Source organism: Stigmatopora argus, chromosome 11 (assembly GCF_051989625.1).
Source record: "Stigmatopora argus isolate UIUO_Sarg chromosome 11, RoL_Sarg_1.0, whole genome shotgun sequence".
NCBI classification, from domain to species: domain Eukaryota; kingdom Metazoa; phylum Chordata; class Actinopteri; order Syngnathiformes; family Syngnathidae; genus Stigmatopora; species Stigmatopora argus.
In genome coordinates, this window is record NC_135397.1 from 4,554,588 (window position 1) to 4,576,966 (window position 22,379).

The 22,379-nt window shown below is 32.2% G+C and overlaps 2 protein-coding genes across 2 annotated transcripts in view; both read left to right on the forward strand.

Annotated features, from left to right (window-relative positions):
• hcrtr2 (hypocretin (orexin) receptor 2) lies at positions 1 to 7,794 on the forward strand. The gene is made up of 7 exons (XM_077613635.1): positions 1 to 766; positions 3,381 to 3,559; positions 3,929 to 4,172; positions 5,194 to 5,309; positions 5,408 to 5,628; positions 5,751 to 5,872; positions 6,725 to 7,794. Exons 1-7 carry the CDS (start codon positions 556 to 558, stop codon positions 6,895 to 6,897), a joined length of 1,266 nt encoding a protein of 421 aa, XP_077469761.1. The 5' UTR covers positions 1 to 555; the 3' UTR covers positions 6,898 to 7,794.
• Positions 7,778 to 22,379, forward strand: part of gfral (GDNF family receptor alpha like) — a 21,669-nt gene continuing 7,067 nt past the window's right edge. Inside the window, exons 1-6 of the mRNA XM_077613636.1 lie at positions 7,778 to 7,825; positions 8,319 to 8,403; positions 8,616 to 8,720; positions 8,978 to 9,121; positions 9,269 to 9,310; positions 9,408 to 9,720. Of these exons, the coding sequence (XP_077469762.1) occupies positions 8,367 to 8,403; positions 8,616 to 8,720; positions 8,978 to 9,121; positions 9,269 to 9,310; positions 9,408 to 9,720 (641 nt within the window). The 5' untranslated portion in view covers positions 7,778 to 7,825; positions 8,319 to 8,366. The remainder of the gene's footprint in view (positions 7,826 to 8,318; positions 8,404 to 8,615; positions 8,721 to 8,977; positions 9,122 to 9,268; positions 9,311 to 9,407; positions 9,721 to 22,379) is intronic.

Sequence of the window (22,379 nt, forward strand, 5' to 3'; positions counted from 1 at the left end):
TGCAAGGAATTGACGCATTGAAATCATATTTATGATTTTCCTACAGCCTTGAGGACTCCCACTGTATCAATGCAATGTAAAGAGTGCAGGTGCACTTAATTATTCCTCTTGATGCTGGTTTTAGACTCGGAGTGATTCACATTGCTTGACCTTGCTCAGCATCCCAGCTGCTTAGTGTCCCCTGCGCACGTACAACCAAATGATACTCCCGTGCCAGTGATTAATTCCAACCACTGGACAGTGGCTTATCTGCGTGTTGCTGGAGCACCTGTGGCATCCCACGTGCGCGCCAGAGAACGAGCGAAAGAAGGAGAGAGAGAGAGAAAGCGAGAGAGAAAGAGAGAGAGGTGAGGATGAGGATCCAGTGAGCAGCACCATCATCTTCGCACTATCAAGTAAGCTTTTTGCCACGGTTCTTGTTGGCATTCTGCACTGCAATCAAGACAGGCGAAGTCAAGCAATCCTCAAATTCAGTATCTGTTTCCATTCACTGGAGACCGCAACCGAGCCAGCCAAGAAGAAAAAGTGGGAATATTAAACACGCACACAATCGTAATGTCGGGGGCCGCCGGGGACTTAACATGTGAGGAATGTTTTTCCGCACAAGGGGCCAACGGCACCGAGTTGAACGGACTTTCCGCTGTGGACGACGATGATTTTCTACATTACATTTGGACTGAGTATTTGCACCCCAAACATTATGAGTGGGTTCTCATTGCAGCTTATATATTTGTTTTCTTCGTGTCACTCATCGGCAACTCACTGGGTGAGTTTCCTCTTTTTTCATTAACGATATACCAATCTTTCTTTGAATCTATGCATCTATTGTTTATATTTTATTGCTTAAAGATACCATCATCTTTGTGTTGAAGATGAAAATCCTTGTTGTCATCAGGGTGCCTATTTTTACATTAATAATGCCTTGATAATATCAAGAGCTGGAGATGTCCTTCATTAAAAGAAGCCATCCAATTGATGATCTGCACATTTTTTTACTCCATTATTGTTTCTGGTTTCTGGATAGGAACCCACGTTTCTTTGTGTGACTCATGAATCAATAAGGAACACTAGGTTTGACAATACCCATGACCCTAATGAAGAAAAAGCGGTTCAAAAAATGAGATGAGATCTGGTTGACAATAACAGATAGTGTGCAAATTTGTCTCTCATTTTTATTTTATTTTATTCCTTCCGATTGCATTGGTTGAAGTATAATAAAACGTTAATGTTTACAATTCTACAGACAAACATGAGCATCAAGTTCCTGCACTAACATTTCCGAGGGCTTTGCTCAAGATATAAATTCCCAGTAATTGACTGAAAGCACGCATACGTCCAATTTATTTAAGAATTATATTTGCTAAGAAGCACCCTTTTATAATAGCCAAAATCTACACATTTCAATCCTGCACATGCCATGTTTGATATAATCTTTGCACCAACATCCACATTCCTTGTTACACCATTTTTTGCTACCCTCATCTAACGTGCCATTGCCGAAAACTGCACCTGTCGTAGCATGCAAATTAAGCTGTTCAGAGTTGATTGGCAGTTACTTAATTAATATGCATGTCATGCATCGCCTTATGGATAAACTGTACATCTGTTTTTATATGTCCACACAATACAAAATAAACTGTGCCAGCTTCAATGTTTAAAAAAATCTATGAATAACATTTAATCGGCTTACTGAGCTGCACCTTGAGAGTATAAAACATTGACCCAGCAATTATTAGCTGAACTTGAGCACTACATGATACTAATTCCTGTAATTACTGCAACTTTAAATGTGCCTGTGATGGGAAATAATTTAACTGCACGGTTCACTCACCATGGTAAAAACAAACAAAAATAACAAATATGTTCAACTGCTCTTTTCTGGGAACCATGAAAACATACCGAATCAGTTTTAGACAACTACTTTTTTTTACATTTTAGGGTGCTGTCAATACTCAGAATTTGTCGGCATTTAACTATCCTGTAGTTGTTGTTGTTCTTGTGGACACACAATTTGAATTACGACTCCCTGTCATTTGGAAATTGATTGTCTTGATAGTTAGTAGCTGTGTAGCATGGGCCAGTACTAGTTGTTTTCTTCTTCTTGATACTCCACATGAGCTTTCCTGAATCCATAGTCAATGTATGTTTCAGCAATTCCCCCCAAATTCACCCAGAGGAACTCAGTTGTTTTGATGTGAAATATAGATTGTTGGCTCCCATGGGAAAACTACTTGCCATGGAAACAAATCAATGTATTGATGATCTAATATAATGGTGAAAAGTATGTACTGTTCCTCTGGTAACAAATAGTTTCTTGTCACTCTTTCTAAAGCAGTTACTGTACCTTGAACGATGAAATTAAAGTTATTATCTGCACACAGACAGCATACTCAAGTTGATCCAGAATTTTTTGGATTGGAAACAGGGGAGATAAAGATTTTTATCCTACTGTTTGAGAAAATCTGCAGTTTTTTGGTAAAACCTCCATGCACTGCATCATACTTAGGGCTTTGATAACAGAAAAACGAAAGTCAGACTCCTCTGGTTTTATATGCTAGATGGGAGTGCTTCTTAAAACTCAAGAGTTTTGTTTTCATAATTAATGCAGATCTTGGCTGCCAATTGTAATTTTGTAGACACAGGCAAGGAGTTGCATATAAAATAGAAAGTTTGATGCTGATGGCTCCAATCTTTCTGTGCACAACCCCTGACTGATGTGGTGATTAATTTGTGAATTTTGTGATTGGCTTCTTACTGTTTTAGGTAAATAATGCAAATCCTTCATTTGAAAGTCTTGTTTTCTTGTAAGATTATTGACTTTGTCTACACTTGAATGTTGTGTGCAGGAGAAAGTTAAATCAATGTTGACGCTCGCAGAGGTCGCAGACCCTACAGCATTGAATAGAAAGAAAAATTAAGCATTACTTGCTTCGCCAAGGTTCTTTGATTCCTCTTCGTGTTTGTGGGTACCAAATGTGAATAGAGGCTTGAGAATGAATTGATTGATTTTCATGCACTTTCTCACCTGTCTACCACATCTTTGAGGACCAATGATGATGAAATGATCATTTAATGTCCATTACAACATTTAAAAAACAACACAGTTAGTCTAAGACTTCAATACATACAGGCAATTATGGAATGCTTTACAGTAGCCAATGAATTAGTAAAAATAAAATAAATTACCATGTGCAGTAAATAGTCATTTTTTTAAATACCTTGTTCTGTTTACTTTCTCTCCTTTTTGTTTCATTTCCATACAACTCCCTGTTTTTAATTACTAACAAAGTAAAAGCCTGCATTGCAACAGTTGGAGCGATAATGACAGATTGTCCAGTGGGCTTATTTGCATAGTATTTACATACATACTTTTATTTCAGTTTGTTTTGCAGTATGGAAAAATCGCCACATGCGCACTGTGACCAATTATTTCATTGTGAATCTCTCCCTTGCTGATGTCTTGGTCACTCTCATCTGCCTGCCTGCAAGTCTAGTGGTGGATATCACAGAGACATGGTTCTTTGGGGAGACGCTCTGCAAAGTTGTGCCCTATCTACAGGTAACAATCATAAGATTTTATTATTATTATTATTTTTAATACTGGCAATTTTCAAACACTGTGTCAGACCAGTGGAAACACTGTTAAAGTATATATACCGTCATAAATAAATAGTATTTCATATATACTGCATGGAAGTACAGTATTAGAAATGCACTTTCGTTAAAATCAATAGAAGTTTTGAATTCCAACGGAGGGGGGTGAAAAATAACTGCAGTGCAAAATTTCATCTGAGAGTTCATATCTTAGAAAAGCTGAATGCGTACGCAGCCAAAAAATGAAATAGATTATGCAAGTTAACTTGGGGCTGAGGGAAAAGTCAATGAAGTGCTTGACGCTCTGAATGATCCTTTTGCTTAATTTTTTTAGACTATCTCGGTTTCTGTGTCAGTCCTGACGCTCAGCTGTATTGCACAAGACCGCTGGTATGCCATCTGCCACCCGTTGCTCTTCAAAAGCACAGCCAGGAGGGCATGCAAGAGCATTGTTATCATCTGGGTCGTGTCGTGCATCATTATGATCCCTCAAGCCATTGTGATGGAGAGCAGCAGTCTACTGCCGGCGCTCACTAACAAGACCAGTTTATTCACTGTATGTGATGAACACTGGGAAGGTGTGTGAGTGGTCATTTTCTTACCACAAATTTACCATTTTATTGCTCTTTCACTTTGTAAATAACTCTGATGGGGAAAATGAGCTATCCATTAGAGGAGTTCCTCTCTTTTTACCATTCATACACACTTATTTTGCTCATGGGGGGCATTCAGGAGCCTAACTAGGTTGGTTTCACACCATGAACTGGTTGCCAGAAAACTTTGTTTTTTTGCAAGATGTCATAGTGTTAAACCTTCACTATATTGGCACAACATGCCCCAATAAAATGCTGTAAACTCAACAGGCTATAACTTCAATAGAACATTGTGTAAGTCAGGACTATTTTTCTTCATCTTTTTGGCAACAATTTACGGCTAAAAATAGGAATAGATTCTGCGAAACCATTAGGAGAACATGACAAAATGTACACAGAAATGTCAGAGACATAATTAGAATTTTCTTGCTGTGCTGTGAGTAGGCGGCATCCATAACTGATAGTGTGTAGTTGCTTGATCGAAAATCTGAATTATATAATGTCAATGCATCATCATGCCGTACCTTTTTTCTTTAAGTCAATAGAGGCATAGGCAAATAAATATGTAGAAAACACATCTTTTATCATGTCACTGAAGTGACACCAATTTCTTTGCTTGAGGAAGGTTATGAGATTTTCCCTCAACAACACAAATGAACCTGTCTACGTGTTCTTTTATTGACCTACTACCAACACAAGGGTATTATTGATCTATATAGCTGGTGATTCCTAGCAAGTGAAAAATGAGAGTCTAGAAAATGTACAATGAGTAACGAAAAAAAAAAATCCCCTTAATTATCTTGTATTTTGCTGCTGCAATGACAGATGTACGGTAGGAGGAGCAAAACAGGAGAGGACAAGGGAGAGAAATCACATGCACATTGCTATCAAAGTTAACATTAAAAGGACCTCTAGAACCTCTTTTTTTTTTTAAATTAACCAGATAATCTGAAATAGATACTCAAATGAATGATGTTTTTTTGGTGTTTGTCTGTGCTTCTTTCAGTCGAAATCTACCCTAAAGTATATCACAGCTGTTTCTTCATTGTCACATACTTTGCACCTTTATGTCTCATGGTTTTGGCCTACATCCAGATCTGCCACAAACTGTGGTGTCAACAGGTATTCCACTTTGAAAATAATCCTTCTCAGTGCACTGTTGCCTTTCTACCTTTAAAAAAATAATATTCCTATCTGATGTATGTATTTCTTTTGGATAGATTCCTGGGAGCTCATCAGTTTTGCAGAGAAAGTGGAAGACCATGCAGTGCTCAGCAGCTACTGCGGGGCCAGGAGAGTCCGTCCGGGTTAAGACCAGCACGGTTTGTGCTGAGATCAAACAGATCAGAGCACGGCGCAAGACAGCTCGCATGCTGATGGTGGTGCTCTTTGTATTTGCTGTGTGCTACCTGCCAATCAGCATTCTCAATGTTATGAAAAGGTTTGAATCTGGACTTTCCCTTAACTGATGAAAACATTTTTTATTACAGCAACCAACTCACCCACCCAGTGGAGAGATTATTGATTTGCTCTTCCTGATATTGATTTGAAATCTCTCTGCAGAGTTTTTGGGACCTTCAAGAATACAAACGACAGGGAGACGGTGTACGCTTGGTTCACTTTTTCACACTGGCTCATATATGCCAATAGTGCCCTCAATCCCATCATCTACAATTTCCTGAGCGGTGAGTTTTCTTTTCATTTGCCTGTAAAAGCCAGGAGTCTGAGCTCCCTACTGCCCTCTGGTGCAACGTTTCCTATCTTTCATTGATTTATCTTGCATCTAAGAGATGAGCATTCAGTGGCTTTGTTGCTGGCATACAGTATAGATAGATGAAAAGCATGTATTTTTGTTTTAAAAATAATTATCTATTGAGATCGCTTCATTACTTTAAAAGGAAATGTTTTAAAATGCATTTTTTTAAATTATTGCATTCTGGATTCATTTAATTTATGCTTTGAATTCAAGTACTGAACCGATCAAAAAATATTGCGTTATCAACAAAAATTCTGAATAAATGATCAGAATTTATCATAAAAGCAATACTGGTTGATGGAATAAAAAAATAATAATTTTTGCTTTGAATTCAAGTACTGAACCGATCAAAAGATATTGCGTTATCAACAAAAATTCTGAATAAATGATCAGAATTTATCATAAAAGCAATACTGGTTAATGGAATAAAAAAATTGTCTGTATTTGTAAAACTCTTTTACTCTATTTTACATATATCAAACACATTTTTATTGTGTTCATTGTTTATTTTATCGCTTCATTACTTTAAAAGGAAATGTTTTAAAATGCATTTTATTTTTTTATGAATGCATTCTGGATTCATTTAATTTATGCTTTGAATTCAAGTACTGAACCGATCAAAAAATATTGCGTTATCAACAAAAATTCTGAATAAATGATCAGAATGTATCATAAAAGCAATACTGGTTGATGGAATAAAAAAAAATAATACTTATCTGAATTTATCTGGTTCAGGGTTAAATTATTTCTTGATATTTTTCACTTTCTTTCTCTCGGTTAGGGAAGTTCCGTGAGGAATTCAAAGCGGCCTTTTCTTGCCATTGTCACCACGGTCATGGCCAGGACAGACCCAAGCAAACGAGTGCCCGAATGAGCACAGACAGCCGGAAGTCGCTCTCCACTCACATTCACAACATAGACAATGTGTCACACATATCGGATCAAATAGTGTAGTCATGGTCAGGGGACATTTGACTTTTTCAAAACCTTTCATTTTCAATGAAGGCTGCATGGAATGCCTACTCTTGTGAAACTCTGCAACTGTGCACTTGGAAGTCATTTCAGCTGCCTTTTATCAGCACTCTCACTGTTGCGGCTCATAACTCAGCAAAAAAGAGAAAAAAAACATATACCTCAGGACACTGACATTCTAGAAAAGAATCACTTTATATCACTGTACTTCTTTTTTCTTTAAATTCCATTTTCTGGAGAAAATCTAGACCAATCTTCTTGAAAAGGTTACATTTCTAGATGGAACCTTGCATGACAGGCATTTAATGTATATAATTATTGCTCCTATTTTGGTTCGTGGGGGGATTCTGAGACAAAAACAAACGTAAGGGTCATTTGATGGAATGTGTAACGTTCCCCCTGTGCACTTTGAGTATGATGCTAATCTATTAACTTGTCATTTTTGTCAATTGTGGCGGAAAAAAATGTGTACTGCTTTATGTAAAATACTGTAGCTCCAGTTTTTGTCTTATTTAGTCACCACCTGTTCTTTTTGCAAACAATCAATGTATTATGGTACAGAAAATGTGTACCACACTCGCTGCCTAACTAAACTTTCAAAAAGAAAGCAAATCATATAACTTACAAGAGTAAAACTCTTTCAATTCTATCGTAACAATCAAACTATTTTCTTTCACTTGGTGAACACGGGGAATTATTTTTGATCATGATTTTCTTGGCATGTACTTTCTCAACACCCTAATTGGTTTAGATCTTTCTTTCCTTTTTAAACGGACATGTTGGGATTGTTTTGTAAAAATGTTGTATGTAATGTATACTTTGGTGAATGTTTTTTTTTTCATTTTAAAAGTGGCTGAATAAAAGATTCCCTATATCCGATTGATGTCTTACTCAACTGTTCAACACTACAGTAAGTAGTATTTAGCCACTGTAACCCACGTTATTTAAATATTTAACATAAGAGTTTAGAAAATTGCCTTTACTATAGATGTTTTTAACGAGATATTAAATGGGACTACAGTTAGAAAACAGGCAAAAAAATCACAAAAGCGGAATAACAAAGAAGACTATAATATAAACTAATGTAATAATAATACAATATCATCCATGGAAGAAGGAAACATGGAAAAACAGCAAGTAGTGCAAGATGGAATAGTGAGTTTGTCAGTTTTGTTAGTGTCCAAATGAGATGACATTAATCCCAATGTTTGTCAAGCCACTCAGTTTCCACAGAGTTGTCTATTATACAAACTATATTGATGAGTTGACACCAGTTTTGGTGGGTTAATAGCATCTAACCTGGATTTCATGATATATTATGGACTCAAAGGGGAAGGGTTTTTATTGTTCATATAGTGCAATGAATTGAATCTGACCTCAATGTGGGCGTGTACGTATTTCAGGTGACAACAGCAAAAAGCAGTGGCGTATTTGTCTTTGGAACATCCACGATGCAGAGAGGACGAGTGCAATTTGTTGTCCTTCTTGGTGAGTCTCAGTCATTCCGATATCACATTAGCCAAACTATTGATTTTTGGGGCTGACACATTGAAGGACATGCCTGCTATTTAATGGCCAATAACTATATTGCATCCTTAAAAGTGGTGCACACATTTGGTCAAAATAGTCATTTTTACTTAATAAGTGATACAAGTAAAGTGTTTTATTTTTAAAAAAAAGTCTTTTAAATTATTTTTTAGGATTTCTAATTCCTCAGGTCAGCAGTACGGCACCCTCCGCCTGCGTAACATGCATTTCAAATTTATGCAGAAACGACGAAGCTCTTTTTAACAGCATTTGCAAAGGTAAAATGGCCCTTTTCTAATATTTAAGAGATCTTTTCTTGTTGTATTATTGAGGTTTCTTGAACTTCTTGAGGCTCTTGCTACTTAAATTGCTTGCCTATAGCTTTAACCAAAGTAAGCATAACTCGATAAATAAACAACCTTGCCTGTTGTATATTGAAAAGTCACTGCAGTATAGAACGTGTTGCAATAAATAAATACAAAAAACCCAACTTTTTCCCCCCATCCCTCTGCTGTCTTTATTTTTTCTTCCTCAGCATGTCGGATAAAAGATTCGGTGGCGTGTAATTCGACAATCCATGTTTCATTAGACCAATTGGCTGGGCCTGGAGGCTGTGTTTGTGCCTGGGAGGAAGAGGGAGGTATTCGAGAGCTTTTGGCACAATGCGAGCCCAAGCCAGGTGCAGTGTTGGCCACATGTATTTGCTGTTTGCCAAAGGCGATCAGATGTATAAATAAAAGCTTTTGCAGCACAAATGATCTCCTGGAATAACAGGCTTTCACAATTTGATGGCGACTAACTCATCTCTTTGTTATTTGTGTTGTAGCTCCACACCAGAGAAGCACAAAGACAACATTGCCGTCAAACGGTGGAGTAGAATTTGCTAATTATTTGAATTGTTTCACCAAAAAAGTGGCATGCTAGAGCTTATATGTGTGTGTGTGTTGGATGTCATTGTTTTTCAGAGCATATTGAAGGATCATGCACGGAACAAATTCAATTTTGTTTGAGTGATTCCATGTGTAACAAACGTTTGGCACCTGTTCTTCAAACTTGCACTGAGGTGCAGTGTGACTATGAGAGCTGCGGACGAGAAACTCGAAATTTCTACGGTGGAATGCCGCACCAATTTGCTGAGAGGCTTGTCATGTGCGAATGTGATCCCTCAGATGGAAGCTGCCTAGAAATGGAAGCCGCAATACAGGGTGGCACATGTGGTGGCAACCCTTGGATCTGTCAGAAGGTCGTGACAAGCTGTGTAGAAGATGAGCATTGCAGGTAAAATGAGGTCAAATTCACTAAATGTTCATGATATTCATCTTATCAAAGTAAAAAAGGGATTATATGAAAATAAATGAGCATCATTTCTTATTTTTATATTATTAATCCCCAATTAAAAGCAGGTTTTTTTTCTCATAGTGTCAGATTCTTTGCATTGCAATTTCTATTTGTATCAGGGTTTTAGAAAAGAATTTACAATGATTTATCAGAAGGACTTTGTCGCTTAGGAAAATTTTGCATGAATAGAAAGGCTTTTTTAAATTAAAAAAATGCCCATGAATAGTAAGGCTTTTTTAAATTAAAAAAATGCCCATGAATAGTAAGGCTTTTTTCTTAATAAATGACCATGTATATAAGGCTTTTTTTTTCTTAAAAAATGACCATGTATAGTATTTATTTTTCTTTAAAAAACGACCATGTATATAAGGCTTTTTTTTCTTAAAAAATGACCATGTATAGTATTTTTCTTTAAAAAACGACCATGTATAATAAGGTGTTTTTTCTTAAAAAAGGACCATGTATAGTAAGACTTTTTCTTAAAAAACTACGTAGTTTAGTAAGGCTATTTTTCTTAAAAAACAACCATGTATGGTAAGACACTTTTTCTTAAAAAACTACATAGTATAGTAAGGCTTTTTTTCTTAAAAAACGACATAATAAAGTAAGGCTTTTTTTCTTAAAAAACAACATAGTATAGTAAGGCTTTTTTTCTTAAAAATGACATAGTTTAGTAAGGCTTTTTTTCTTAAAAAACGACATTGTATAGTAAGGATTTTTTTCTTTAAAAAACTACATAGTATATAGTAAAGCTTTTTTTTCTTAAAAAACGACATAGTATGGTAAGGATTTTTTCTTAAAAAACTACATAGTATAGTAAGGCTTTTTTTCTTAAAAAAACGACATAATATAGTAAGGCTTTTTTTCTTAAAAAACAACATACTATAGTAAGGCTTTTTTCTTAAAAAACGACATAGTAAAGTAAGACTTTCTTGAAAAACGACATAGTATAGTAAGGATTTTTTTATTTAAAATAACTACATAGTATAGTAAAGCTTTTTTTTCTTAAAAAACGACATAGTATAGTAAGGCTTTTTTTCTAAAAAAACGACATAGTATAGTAAGGATTTTTTTCTTTAAAATAACTACATAGTATAGTAAAGCTTTTTTTTCTTAAAAAACGACATAGTATAATAAGGCTTTTTTTCTTAAAAAACGCCATAGTATAGTAAGGCTTTTCCCCCTAAAAAACGACATAGTATAGTAAGGCTTTTTTCCCTAAAAACCGACATAGTATAGTAAGGCTTTTTTTCCTAAAAAACGACATAGTATAGTAAGGCTTTTCCCCCTAAAAAATGACATAGTATAGTAAGGCTTTTTTCCCTAAAAAACGACAAAGAATAGTAAGGCTTTTCCCCCTAAAAAATGACATAGTATAGTAAGGCTTTTCCCCCTAAAAAATGACATAGTATAGTAAGGCTTTTCCTCCTAAAAAATGACATAGTATAGTAAGGCTTTTTTCCCTAAAAAACGACAAAGTATAGTAAGGCTTTTTTTCCTAAAAAACTACATAGTATAGTAAGGCTTTGCCCCCTTAAAAATGACATAGTATAGTATGGCTTTTTTTCTTAAAAAAACGACATAGTATAGTAAGGCTTTTTTTCCTAAAAAATAACATAGTATAGTAAGGCTTTTTTCCCTAAAAAACGTCAAAGTATAGTAAGGCTTTTTTCCCTAAAAAAACGACATAGTTTAGTAAGGCTTTTTTTCTTAAAAAACGACATAGTATAGTAAGGTTTTTTTTCTTAAAAAACAACATAGTATAGTAAGGCTTTTTTCCTAAAATAAACGACTTAGTATAGTAAGGCTTTTCCCCGCTAAAAACGACATTGTATAGTAAGGCTGTTTTCCCTTAAAAAACGACATAGTATAGTATGGCTTTTTTTCTTGAAAAAACGACATACTGTAGTAAGGCATTTTTCTTAAAAAAAACGACATACTATAGTAAGGCTTTTTTTCTTTAAAAAACGACATAGTATAGCAAGGCTTTTTTTCCTAAAAAACGACATAGTTTAGTAAGGCTTTTTTTCTTAAAAAACGACATAGTATAGTAAGGTTTTTTTTCTTAAAAAACGACATAGTATAGTAAGGCTTTTTTTCTTTAAAAACGACATGGTATAGTAAGGCTTTTTTCCTAAAAAATAACATAGCATAGTAAGGCTTTTTTCCCTAAAAAACGACAAAGTATAGTAAGGCTTTTTTCCCTAAAAAAACGACATAGTTTAGTAAGGCTTTTTCCCCTAAAAAACGACATAGTATAGTAAGGCTTTTTTCCCTAAAAACCGACATAGTATAGTAAGGCTTTTTTTCCTAAAAAACGACATAGTATAGTAAGGCTTTTCCCCCTAAAAAATGACATAGTATAGTAAGGTTTTTTTCCCTAAAAAACGACAAAGAATAGTAAGGCTTTTTTTCCTAAAAAAACGACATAGTATAGTAAGGCTTTTCCCCCTAAAAAATGACATAGTATAGTAAGGCTTTTCCTCCTAAAAAATGACATAGTATAGTTAGGCTTTTTTCCCTAAAAAACGACAAAGTATAGTAAGGCTTTTTTTCCTAAAAAACGACATAGTATAGTAAGGCTTTTCCCCCTTAAAAATGACATCGTATAGTATGGCTTTTTTTCTTAAAAAAACGACATAGTATAGTAAGGCTTTTTTTCCTAAAAAATAACATAGTATAGTAAGGCTTTTTTCCCTAAAAAAACGACAAAGTATAGTAAGGCTTTTTTCCCTAAAAAAACGACATAGTTTAGTAAGGCTTTTTTTCTTAAAAAACGACATAGTATAGTAAGGTTTTTTTTCTTAAAAAACGACATAGTATAGTAAGGCTTTTTTTCTTTAAAAACGACATGGTATAGTAAGGCTTTTTTCCTAAAAAATAACATAGCATAGTAAGGCTTTTTTCCCTAAAAAACGACAAAGTATAGTAAGGCTTTTTTCCCTAAAAAAACGACATAGTTTAGTAAGGCTTTTTTTCTTAAAAAACGACATAGTATAGTAAGGTTTTTTTTCTTAAAAAACGACATAGTATAGTAAGGCTTTTTTTCTTTAAAAACGACATGGTATAGTAAGGCTTTTTTTCCTAAAAAATAACATAGCATAGTAAGGCTTTTTCCCCCTAAAAAACGACATAGTATAGTAAGGCTTTTTTTCTTTAAAAAAACGAAATAGTATAGTAAGGCTTTTTTCCCTAAAAAACGACATAGTATAGTAAGGATTTTTTTATTTAAAATAACTACATAGTATAGTAAAGCTTTTTTTTCTTAAAAAACGACATAGTATAGTAAGGCTTTTTTTCTTAAAAAACTACATAGTATAGTAAGGATTTTTTTCTTTAAAATAACTACATAGTATAGTAAAGCTTTTTTTTCTTAAAAAACGACATAGTATAATAAGGCTTTTTTTCTTAAAAAACGCCATAGTATAGTAAGGCTTTTTCCCCTAAAAAACGACATAGTATAGTAAGGCTTTTTTCCCTAAAAACCGACATAGTATAGTAAGGCTTTTTTTCCTAAAAAACGACATAGTATAGTAAGGCTTTTCCCCCTAAAAAATGACATAGTATAGTAAGGCTTTTTTCCCTAAAAAACGACAAAGAATAGTAAGGCTTTTCCCCCTAAAAAATGACATAGTATAGTAAGGCTTTTCCCCCTAAAAAATGACATAGTATAGTAAGGCTTTTCCTCCTAAAAAATGACATAGTATAGTAAGGCTTTTTTCCCTAAAAAACGACAAAGTATAGTAAGGCTTTTTTTCCTAAAAAACTACATAGTATAGTAAGGCTTTTCCCCCTTAAAAATGACATAGTATAGTATGGCTTTTTTTCTTAAAAAAACGACATAGTATAGTAAGGCTTTTTTTCCTAAAAAATAACATAGTATAGTAAGGCTTTTTTCCCTAAAAAACGTCAAAGTATAGTAAGGCTTTTTTCCCTAAAAAAACGACATAGTTTAGTAAGGCTTTTTTTCTTAAAAAACGACATAGTATAGTAAGGTTTTTTTTCTTAAAAAACGAAATAGTATAGTACGGCTTTTTTCCTAAAATAAACGACTTAGTATAGTAAGGCTTTTCCCCGCTAAAAACGACATTGTATAGTAAGGCTGTTTTCCCTTAAAAAACGACATAGTATAGTATGGCTTTTTTTCTTGAAAAAACGACATACTGTAGTAAGGCATTTTTCTTAAAAAAAACGACATACTATAGTAAGGCTTTTTTTCTTTAAAAAACGACATAGTATAGCAAGGCTTTTTTTCCTAAAAAATAACATAGTATAGTAAGGCTTTTTTCCCTAAAAAACGACAAAGTATAGTAAGGCTTTTTTTTTTAAAAAACGACATAGTATAGTAAGGTTTTTTTTCTTTAAAAACGACACGGTATAGTAAGGCTTTTTTTCCTAAAAAATAACATAGATTAGTAAGGCTTTTTTCCCCCTAAAAAACGACAAAGTATAGTATGTCTTTTTTCCCTAAAAAACGACATCGTATAGTTTGGCTTTTTTTCTTGAAAAAACGACATACTATAGTAAGGCATTTTTCTTAAAAAAACGACATAGTATAGCATGGCTTTTTTTCTTAAAAAACGACATAGTATAGTAAGGCTTTTTTTCTTAAAAAACGACATAGTATAGTAAGGATTTTTTTCTTTAAAATAACTACATAGTATAGTAAAGCTTTTTTTTCTTAAAAAACGACATAGTATAATAAGGCTTTTTTTCTTAAAAACGACATAGTATAGTAAGGCTTTTTCCCCTAAAAAATGACATAGTATAGTAAGGCTTTTTCCCTAAAAAACGACAAAGTATAGTAAGGCTTTTTTTCCTAAAAAAACGGCATAGTATAGTAAGGCTTTTCCCCCTAAAAAATGACATAGTATAGTATGGCTTTTTTTCCTAAAAAATAACATAGTATAGTAAGGCTTTTTTCCCTAAAAAACGACAAAGTATAGTAAGGCTTTTTTTTTAAAAAACGACATAGTATAGTAAGGTTTTTTTTCTTTAAAAACGACACGGTATAGTAAGGCTTTTTTTCCTAAAAAATAACATAGATTAGTAAGGCTTTTTTCCCCCTAAAAAACGACATAGTGTAGTATGGCTTTTTTCTTTAAAAGACGACATAGTATAGTAAGGCTTTTTTCTTTAAAAAACGACATAGTATAGTAAAGCTTTTTTTTTCTTAAAAAACGACATAGTATAATAAGGCTTTTTTTCTTAAAAACGACGTAGTATAGTAAGGCTTTTTCCCCTAAAAAATGACATAGTATAGTAAGGCTTTTTTCCCTAAAAAACGACAAAGTATAGTAAGGCTTTTTTTCCTAAAAAACGGCATAGTATAGTAAGGCTTTCCCCCCTAAAAAATGACATAGTATAGTATGGCTTTTTTTCCTAAAAAATAACATAGTATAGTAAGGCTTTTTTCCCTAAAAAACGACAAAGTATAGTAAGGCTTTTTTTTTTTAAAACGACATAGTATAGTAAGGTTTTTTTTCTTTAAAAACGACACGGTATAGTAAGGCTTTTTTTCCTAAGAAATAACATAGATTAGTAAGGCTTTTTTCCCCCTAAAAAACGACATAGTGTAGTATGGCTTTTTTCTTTAAAAAACGACATAGTATAGTAAGGCTTTTTTCTTTAAAAAACGACATAGTATAGTAAAGCTTTTTTTTTTCTTAAAAAACGACATAGTATAATAAGGCTTTTTTTCTTAAAAACGACATAGTATAGTAAGGCTTTTTCCCCTAAAAAACGACATAGTATAGTAAGGCTTTTTTCCCTAAAAACCGACATAGTATAGTAAGGCTTTTTTTCCTAAAAAACGACATAGTATAGTAAGGCTTTTACCCCTAAAAAATGACATGGTATAGTAAGGCTTTTTCCCCTAAAAAACGACAAAGTATAGTAAGGCTTTTTTTCCTAAAAAACGGCATAGTATAGTAAGGCTTTTCCCCCTAAAAAATGACATAGTATAGTATGGCTTTTTTCCCTAAACAACGACAAAGTATAGTAAGGCTTTTTTCCCTAAAAAAACGACATAGTTTAGTAAGGCTTTTTTTCTTAAAAAACGACATAGTATAGTAAGGTTTTTTTTCTTAAAAAACGACATAGTATAGTAAGGCTTTTTTTCTTTAAAAACGACATGGTATAGTAAGGCTTTTTTTTCCTAAAAAACAACATAGCATAGTAAGTCTTTTTCCCCCTAAAAAACGACATAGTATAGTAAGGCTTTTTTTCCCTAAAAAACGACATAGTATAGTAAGGCTTTTTTCCCTAAAAAAACGACATAGTATAGTAAGGCTTTTTTTCTTAGAAAAACGACATAGTATAGTAAGGCTTTTTTTCCTAAAAAATAACATAGCATAGTAAGTCTTTTTCCCCCTAAAAAACGACATAGTATAGTAAGGCTTTTTTTTCTTAAAAAACGACATGGTAGAGTAAGGCTTTTTTTTCCTTAAAAACGATATAGTATACTAAGGCTTTTTTCCTAAAAAAACGACTTAGTATAGTAAGGCTTCTCCCCGCTAAAAACGACATAGTATATAAGGCTTTTTTTCCTAAAAAACGACATAGTATAGTAAGGCTTTTCCCCCTAAAAAAAACGACGTAGTATAGTAAGGCTTTTTTCTTAAAAAACGACATAGTATCGTAAGGCTTTTTTTCCTAAAAAAAACGACATAGTATAGTATGGCCTTTTCCCCTAAAAAACGACATAGTATAGTTTGGCTTTTTTTCTTGAAAAAACGACATACTATAGTAAGGCATTTTTCTTAAAAAAAAAAGACATAGTATAGCATGGCTTTTTTTCTTGAAAAAACGACATAGTATAGTAAGGCTGTTTTCCCTAAAAAACAACATAGTATAGTAAGGCTTTTTTCTTTAAAAAACGACATAGTATAGTAAGGCTTTTAAAAAAAAAAAACGACAGTATAGTAAGGCTTTTTTTCTTAAAAGATATTGTTTAGTAAGGCTTTTTTTCTTAAAAGATATTGTTTAGTAAGGCTTTTTTTTCGTAAAAAAACATAGTATAGTAAGGCTTCTTTTCTTAAAAAAACGACATAGTATAGTAAGGCTTTTCCTCCTAAAAAATGACATAGTATAGTAAGGCTTTTTTCCCTAAAAAACGACAAAGTATAGTAAGGCTTTTTTTCCTAAAAAACTACATAGTATAGTAAGGCTTTGCCCCCTTAAAAATGACATAGTATAGTATGGCTTTTTTTCTTAAAAAAACGACATAGTATAGTAAGGCTTTTTTTCCTAAAAAATAACATAGTATAGTAAGGCTTTTTTCCCTAAAAAACGTCAAAGTATAGTAAGGCTTTTTTCCCTAAAAAAACGACATAGTTTAGTAAGGCTTTTTTTCTTAAAAAACGACATAGTATAGTAAGGTTTTTTTTCTTAAAAAACAACATAGTATAGTAAGGCTTTTTTCCTAAAATAAACGACTTAGTATAGTAAGGCTTTTCCCCGCTAAAAACGACATTGTATAGTAAGGCTGTTTTCCCTTAAAAAACGACATAGTATAGTATGGCTTTTTTTCTTGAAAAAACGACATACTGTAGTAAGGCATTTTTCTTAAAAAAAACGACATACTATAGTAAGGCTTTTTTTCTTTAAAAAACGACATAGTATAGCAAGGCTTTTTTTCCTAAAAAACGACATAGTTTAGTAAGGCTTTTTTTCTTAAAAAACGACATAGTATAGTAAGGTTTTTTTTCTTAAAAAACGACATAGTATAGTAAGGCTTTTTTTCTTTAAAAACGACATGGTATAGTAAGGCTTTTTTCCTAAAAAATAACATAGCATAGTAAGGCTTTTTTCCCTAAAAAACGACAAAGTATAGTAAGGCTTTTTTCCCTAAAAAAACGACATAGTTTAGTAAGGCTTTTTCCCCTAAAAAACGACATAGTATAGTAAGGCTTTTTTCCCTAAAAACCGACATAGTATAGTAAGGCTTTTTTTCCTAAAAAACGACATAGTATAGTAAGGCTTTTCCCCCTAAAAAATGACATAGTATAGTAAGGTTTTTTTCCCTAAAAAACGACAAAGAATAGTAAGGCTTTTTTTCCTAAAAAAACGACATAGTATAGTAAGGCTTTTCCCCCTAAAAAATGACATAGTATAGTAAGGCTTTTCCTCCTAAAAAATGACATAGTATAGTTAGGCTTTTTTCCCTAAAAAACGACAAAGTATAGTAAGGCTTTTTTTCCTAAAAAACGACATAGTATAGTAAGGCTTTTCCCCCTTAAAAATGACATCGTATAGTATGGCTTTTTTTCTTAAAAAAACGACATAGTATAGTAAGGCTTTTTTTCCTAAAAAATAACATAGTATAGTAAGGCTTTTTTCCCTAAAAAAACGACAAAGTATAGTAAGGCTTTTTTCCCTAAAAAAACGACATAGTTTAGTAAGGCTTTTTTTCTTAAAAAACGACATAGTATAGTAAGGTTTTTTTTCTTAAAAAACGACATAGTATAGTAAGGCTTTTTTTCTTTAAAAACGACATGGTATAGTAAGGCTTTTTTCCTAAAAAATAACATAGCATAGTAAGGCTTTTTTCCCTAAAAAACGACAAAGTATAGTAAGGCTTTTTTCCCTAAAAAAACGACATAGTTTAGTAAGGCTTTTTTTCTTAAAAAACGACATAGTATAGTAAGGTTTTTTTTCTTAAAAAACGACATAGTATAGTAAGGCTTTTTTTCTTTAAAAACGACATGGTATAGTAAGGCTTTTTTTCCTAAAAAATAACATAGCATAGTAAGGCTTTTTCCCCCTAAAAAACGACATAGTATAGTAAGGCTTTTTTTCTTTAAAAAAACGAAATAGTATAGTAAGGCTTTTTTCCCTAAAAAACGACATAGTATAGTAAGGATTTTTTTATTTAAAATAACTACATAGTATAGTAAAGCTTTTTTTTCTTAAAAAACGACATAGTATAGTAAGGCTTTTTTTCTTAAAAAACTACATAGTATAGTAAGGATTTTTTTCTTTAAAATAACTACATAGTATAGTAAAGCTTTTTTTTCTTAAAAAACGACATAGTATAATAAGGCTTTTTTTCTTAAAAAACGCCATAGTATAGTAAGGCTTTTTCCCCTAAAAAACGACATAGTATAGTAAGGCTTTTTTCCCTAAAAACCGACATAGTATAGTAAGGCTTTTTTTCCTAAAAAACGACATAGTATAGTAAGGCTTTTCCCCCTAAAAAATGACATAGTATAGTAAGGCTTTTTTCCCTAAAAAACGACAAAGAATAGTAAGGCTTTTCCCCCTAAAAAATGACATAGTATAGTAAGGCTTTTCCCCCTAAAAAATGACATAGTATAGTAAGGCTTTTCCTCCTAAAAAATGACATAGTATAGTAAGGCTTTTTTCCCTAAAAAACGACAAAGTATAGTAAGGCTTTTTTTCCTAAAAAACTACATAGTATAGTAAGGCTTTTCCCCCTTAAAAATGACATAGTATAGTATGGCTTTTTTTCTTAAAAAAACGACATAGTATAGTAAGGCTTTTTTTCCTAAAAAATAACATAGTATAGTAAGGCTTTTTTCCCTAAAAAACGTCAAAGTATAGTAAGGCTTTTTTCCCTAAAAAAACGACATAGTTTAGTAAGGCTTTTTTTCTTAAAAAACGACATAGTATAGTAAGGTTTTTTTTCTTAAAAAACGAAATAGTATAGTACGGCTTTTTTCCTAAAATAAACGACTTAGTATAGTAAGGCTTTTCCCCGCTAAAAACGACATTGTATAGTAAGGCTGTTTTCCCTTAAAAAACGACATAGTATAGTATGGCTTTTTTTCTTGAAAAAACGACATACTGTAGTAAGGCATTTTTCTTAAAAAAAACGACATACTATAGTAAGGCTTTTTTTCTTTAAAAAACGACATAGTATAGCAAGGCTTTTTTTCCTAAAAAATAACATAGTATAGTAAGGCTTTTTTCCCTAAAAAACGACAAAGTATAGTAAGGCTTTTTTTTTTAAAAAACGACATAGTATAGTAAGGTTTTTTTTCTTTAAAAACGACACGGTATAGTAAGGCTTTTTTTCCTAAAAAATAACATAGATTAGTAAGGCTTTTTTCCCCCTAAAAAACGACAAAGTATAGTATGTCTTTTTTCCCTAAAAAACGACATCGTATAGTTTGGCTTTTTTTCTTGAAAAAACGACATACTATAGTAAGGCATTTTTCTTAAAAAAACGACATAGTATAGCATGGCTTTTTTTCTTAAAAAACGACATAGTATAGTAAGGCTTTTTTTCTTAAAAAACGACATAGTATAGTAAGGATTTTTTTCTTTAAAATAACTACATAGTATAGTAAAGCTTTTTTTTCTTAAAAAACGACATAGTATAATAAGGCTTTTTTTCTTAAAAACGACATAGTATAGTAAGGCTTTTTCCCCTAAAAAATGACATAGTATAGTAAGGCTTTTTCCCTAAAAAACGACAAAGTATAGTAAGGCTTTTTTTCCTAAAAAAACGGCATAGTATAGTAAGGCTTTTCCCCCTAAAAAATGACATAGTATAGTATGGCTTTTTTTCCTAAAAAATAACATAGTATAGTAAGGCTTTTTTCCCTAAAAAACGACAAAGTATAGTAAGGCTTTTTTTTTAAAAAACGACATAGTATAGTAAGGTTTTTTTTCTTTAAAAACGACACGGTATAGTAAGGCTTTTTTTCCTAAAAAATAACATAGATTAGTAAGGCTTTTTTCCCCCTAAAAAACGACATAGTGTAGTATGGCTTTTTTCTTTAAAAGACGACATAGTATAGTAAGGCTTTTTTCTTTAAAAAACGACATAGTATAGTAAAGCTTTTTTTTTCTTAAAAAACGACATAGTATAATAAGGCTTTTTTTCTTAAAAACGACGTAGTATAGTAAGGCTTTTTCCCCTAAAAAATGACATAGTATAGTAAGGCTTTTTTCCCTAAAAAACGACAAAGTATAGTAAGGCTTTTTTTCCTAAAAAACGGCATAGTATAGTAAGGCTTTCCCCCCTAAAAAATGACATAGTATAGTATGGCTTTTTTTCCTAAAAAATAACATAGTATAGTAAGGCTTTTTTCCCTAAAAAACGACAAAGTATAGTAAGGCTTTTTTTTTTTAAAACGACATAGTATAGTAAGGTTTTTTTTCTTTAAAAACGACACGGTATAGTAAGGCTTTTTTTCCTAAGAAATAACATAGATTAGTAAGGCTTTTTTCCCCCTAAAAAACGACATAGTGTAGTATGGCTTTTTTCTTTAAAAAACGACATAGTATAGTAAGGCTTTTTTCTTTAAAAAACGACATAGTATAGTAAAGCTTTTTTTTTTCTTAAAAAACGACATAGTATAATAAGGCTTTTTTTCTTAAAAACGACATAGTATAGTAAGGCTTTTTCCCCTAAAAAACGACATAGTATAGTAAGGCTTTTTTCCCTAAAAACCGACATAGTATAGTAAGGCTTTTTTTCCTAAAAAACGACATAGTATAGTAAGGCTTTTACCCCTAAAAAATGACATGGTATAGTAAGGCTTTTTCCCCTAAAAAACGACAAAGTATAGTAAGGCTTTTTTTCCTAAAAAACGGCATAGTATAGTAAGGCTTTTCCCCCTAAAAAATGACATAGTATAGTATGGCTTTTTTCCCTAAACAACGACAAAGTATAGTAAGGCTTTTTTCCCTAAAAAAACGACATAGTTTAGTAAGGCTTTTTTTCTTAAAAAACGACATAGTATAGTAAGGTTTTTTTTCTTAAAAAACGACATAGTATAGTAAGGCTTTTTTTCTTTAAAAACGACATGGTATAGTAAGGCTTTTTTTTCCTAAAAAACAACATAGCATAGTAAGTCTTTTTCCCCCTAAAAAACGACATAGTATAGTAAGGCTTTTTTTTTCTTAAAAAACGACATGGTAGAGTAAAGCTTTTTTTTCCTTAAAAACGATATAGTATACTAAGGCTTTTTTCCTAAAAAAACGACTTAGTATAGTAAGGCTTCTCCCCGCTAAAAACGACATAGTATATAAGGCTTTTTTTCCTAAAAAACGACATAGTATAGTAAGGCTTTTCCCCCTAAAAAAACGACATAGTATAGTAAGGCTTTTTTCTTAAAAAACGACATAGTATCGTAAGGCTTTTTTTCCTAAAAAAAACGACATAGTATAGTATGGCCTTTTCCCCTAAAAAACGACATAGTATAGTTTGGCTTTTTTTCTTGAAAAAACGACATACTATAGTAAGGCATTTTTCTTAAAAAAAAAGACATAGTATAGCATGGCTTTTTTTCTTGAAAAAACGACATAGTATAGTAAGGCTGTTTTCCCTAAAAAACAACATAGTATAGTAAGGCTTTTTTCTTTAAAAAACGACATAGTATAGTAAGGCTTTAAAAAAAAAAACGACAGTATAGTAAGGCTTTTTTTCTTTAAAGATATTGTTTAGTAAGGCTTTTTTTCTTAAAAGATATTGTTTAGTAAGGCTTTTTTTTCGTAAAAAAACATAGTATAGTAAGGCTTCTTTTCTTAAAAAAACGACATAGTATAGTAAGGCTTTTTTCTTTAAAAAAACAACATAGTATAAATAGTAAGGCTTTTTTCTTTTAAAAAAATGACATAGTATAGTA

Bases quoted from the DNA above. Each gene is read 5' to 3' on its own strand.
- hcrtr2 (XM_077613635.1), top strand. From the start codon at position 556: ATGTCGGGGGCCGCCGGGGACTTAACATGTGAGGAATGTTTTTCCGCA. The intron at 767-3,380 runs GTGAGTTTCCTC...CTTTTATTTCAG, and splicing joins ACTCATCGGCAACTCACTGG to TTTGTTTTGCAGTATGGAAA. The intron at 5,629-5,750 runs GTTTGAATCTGG...ATCTCTCTGCAG, and splicing joins ATTCTCAATGTTATGAAAAG to AGTTTTTGGGACCTTCAAGA.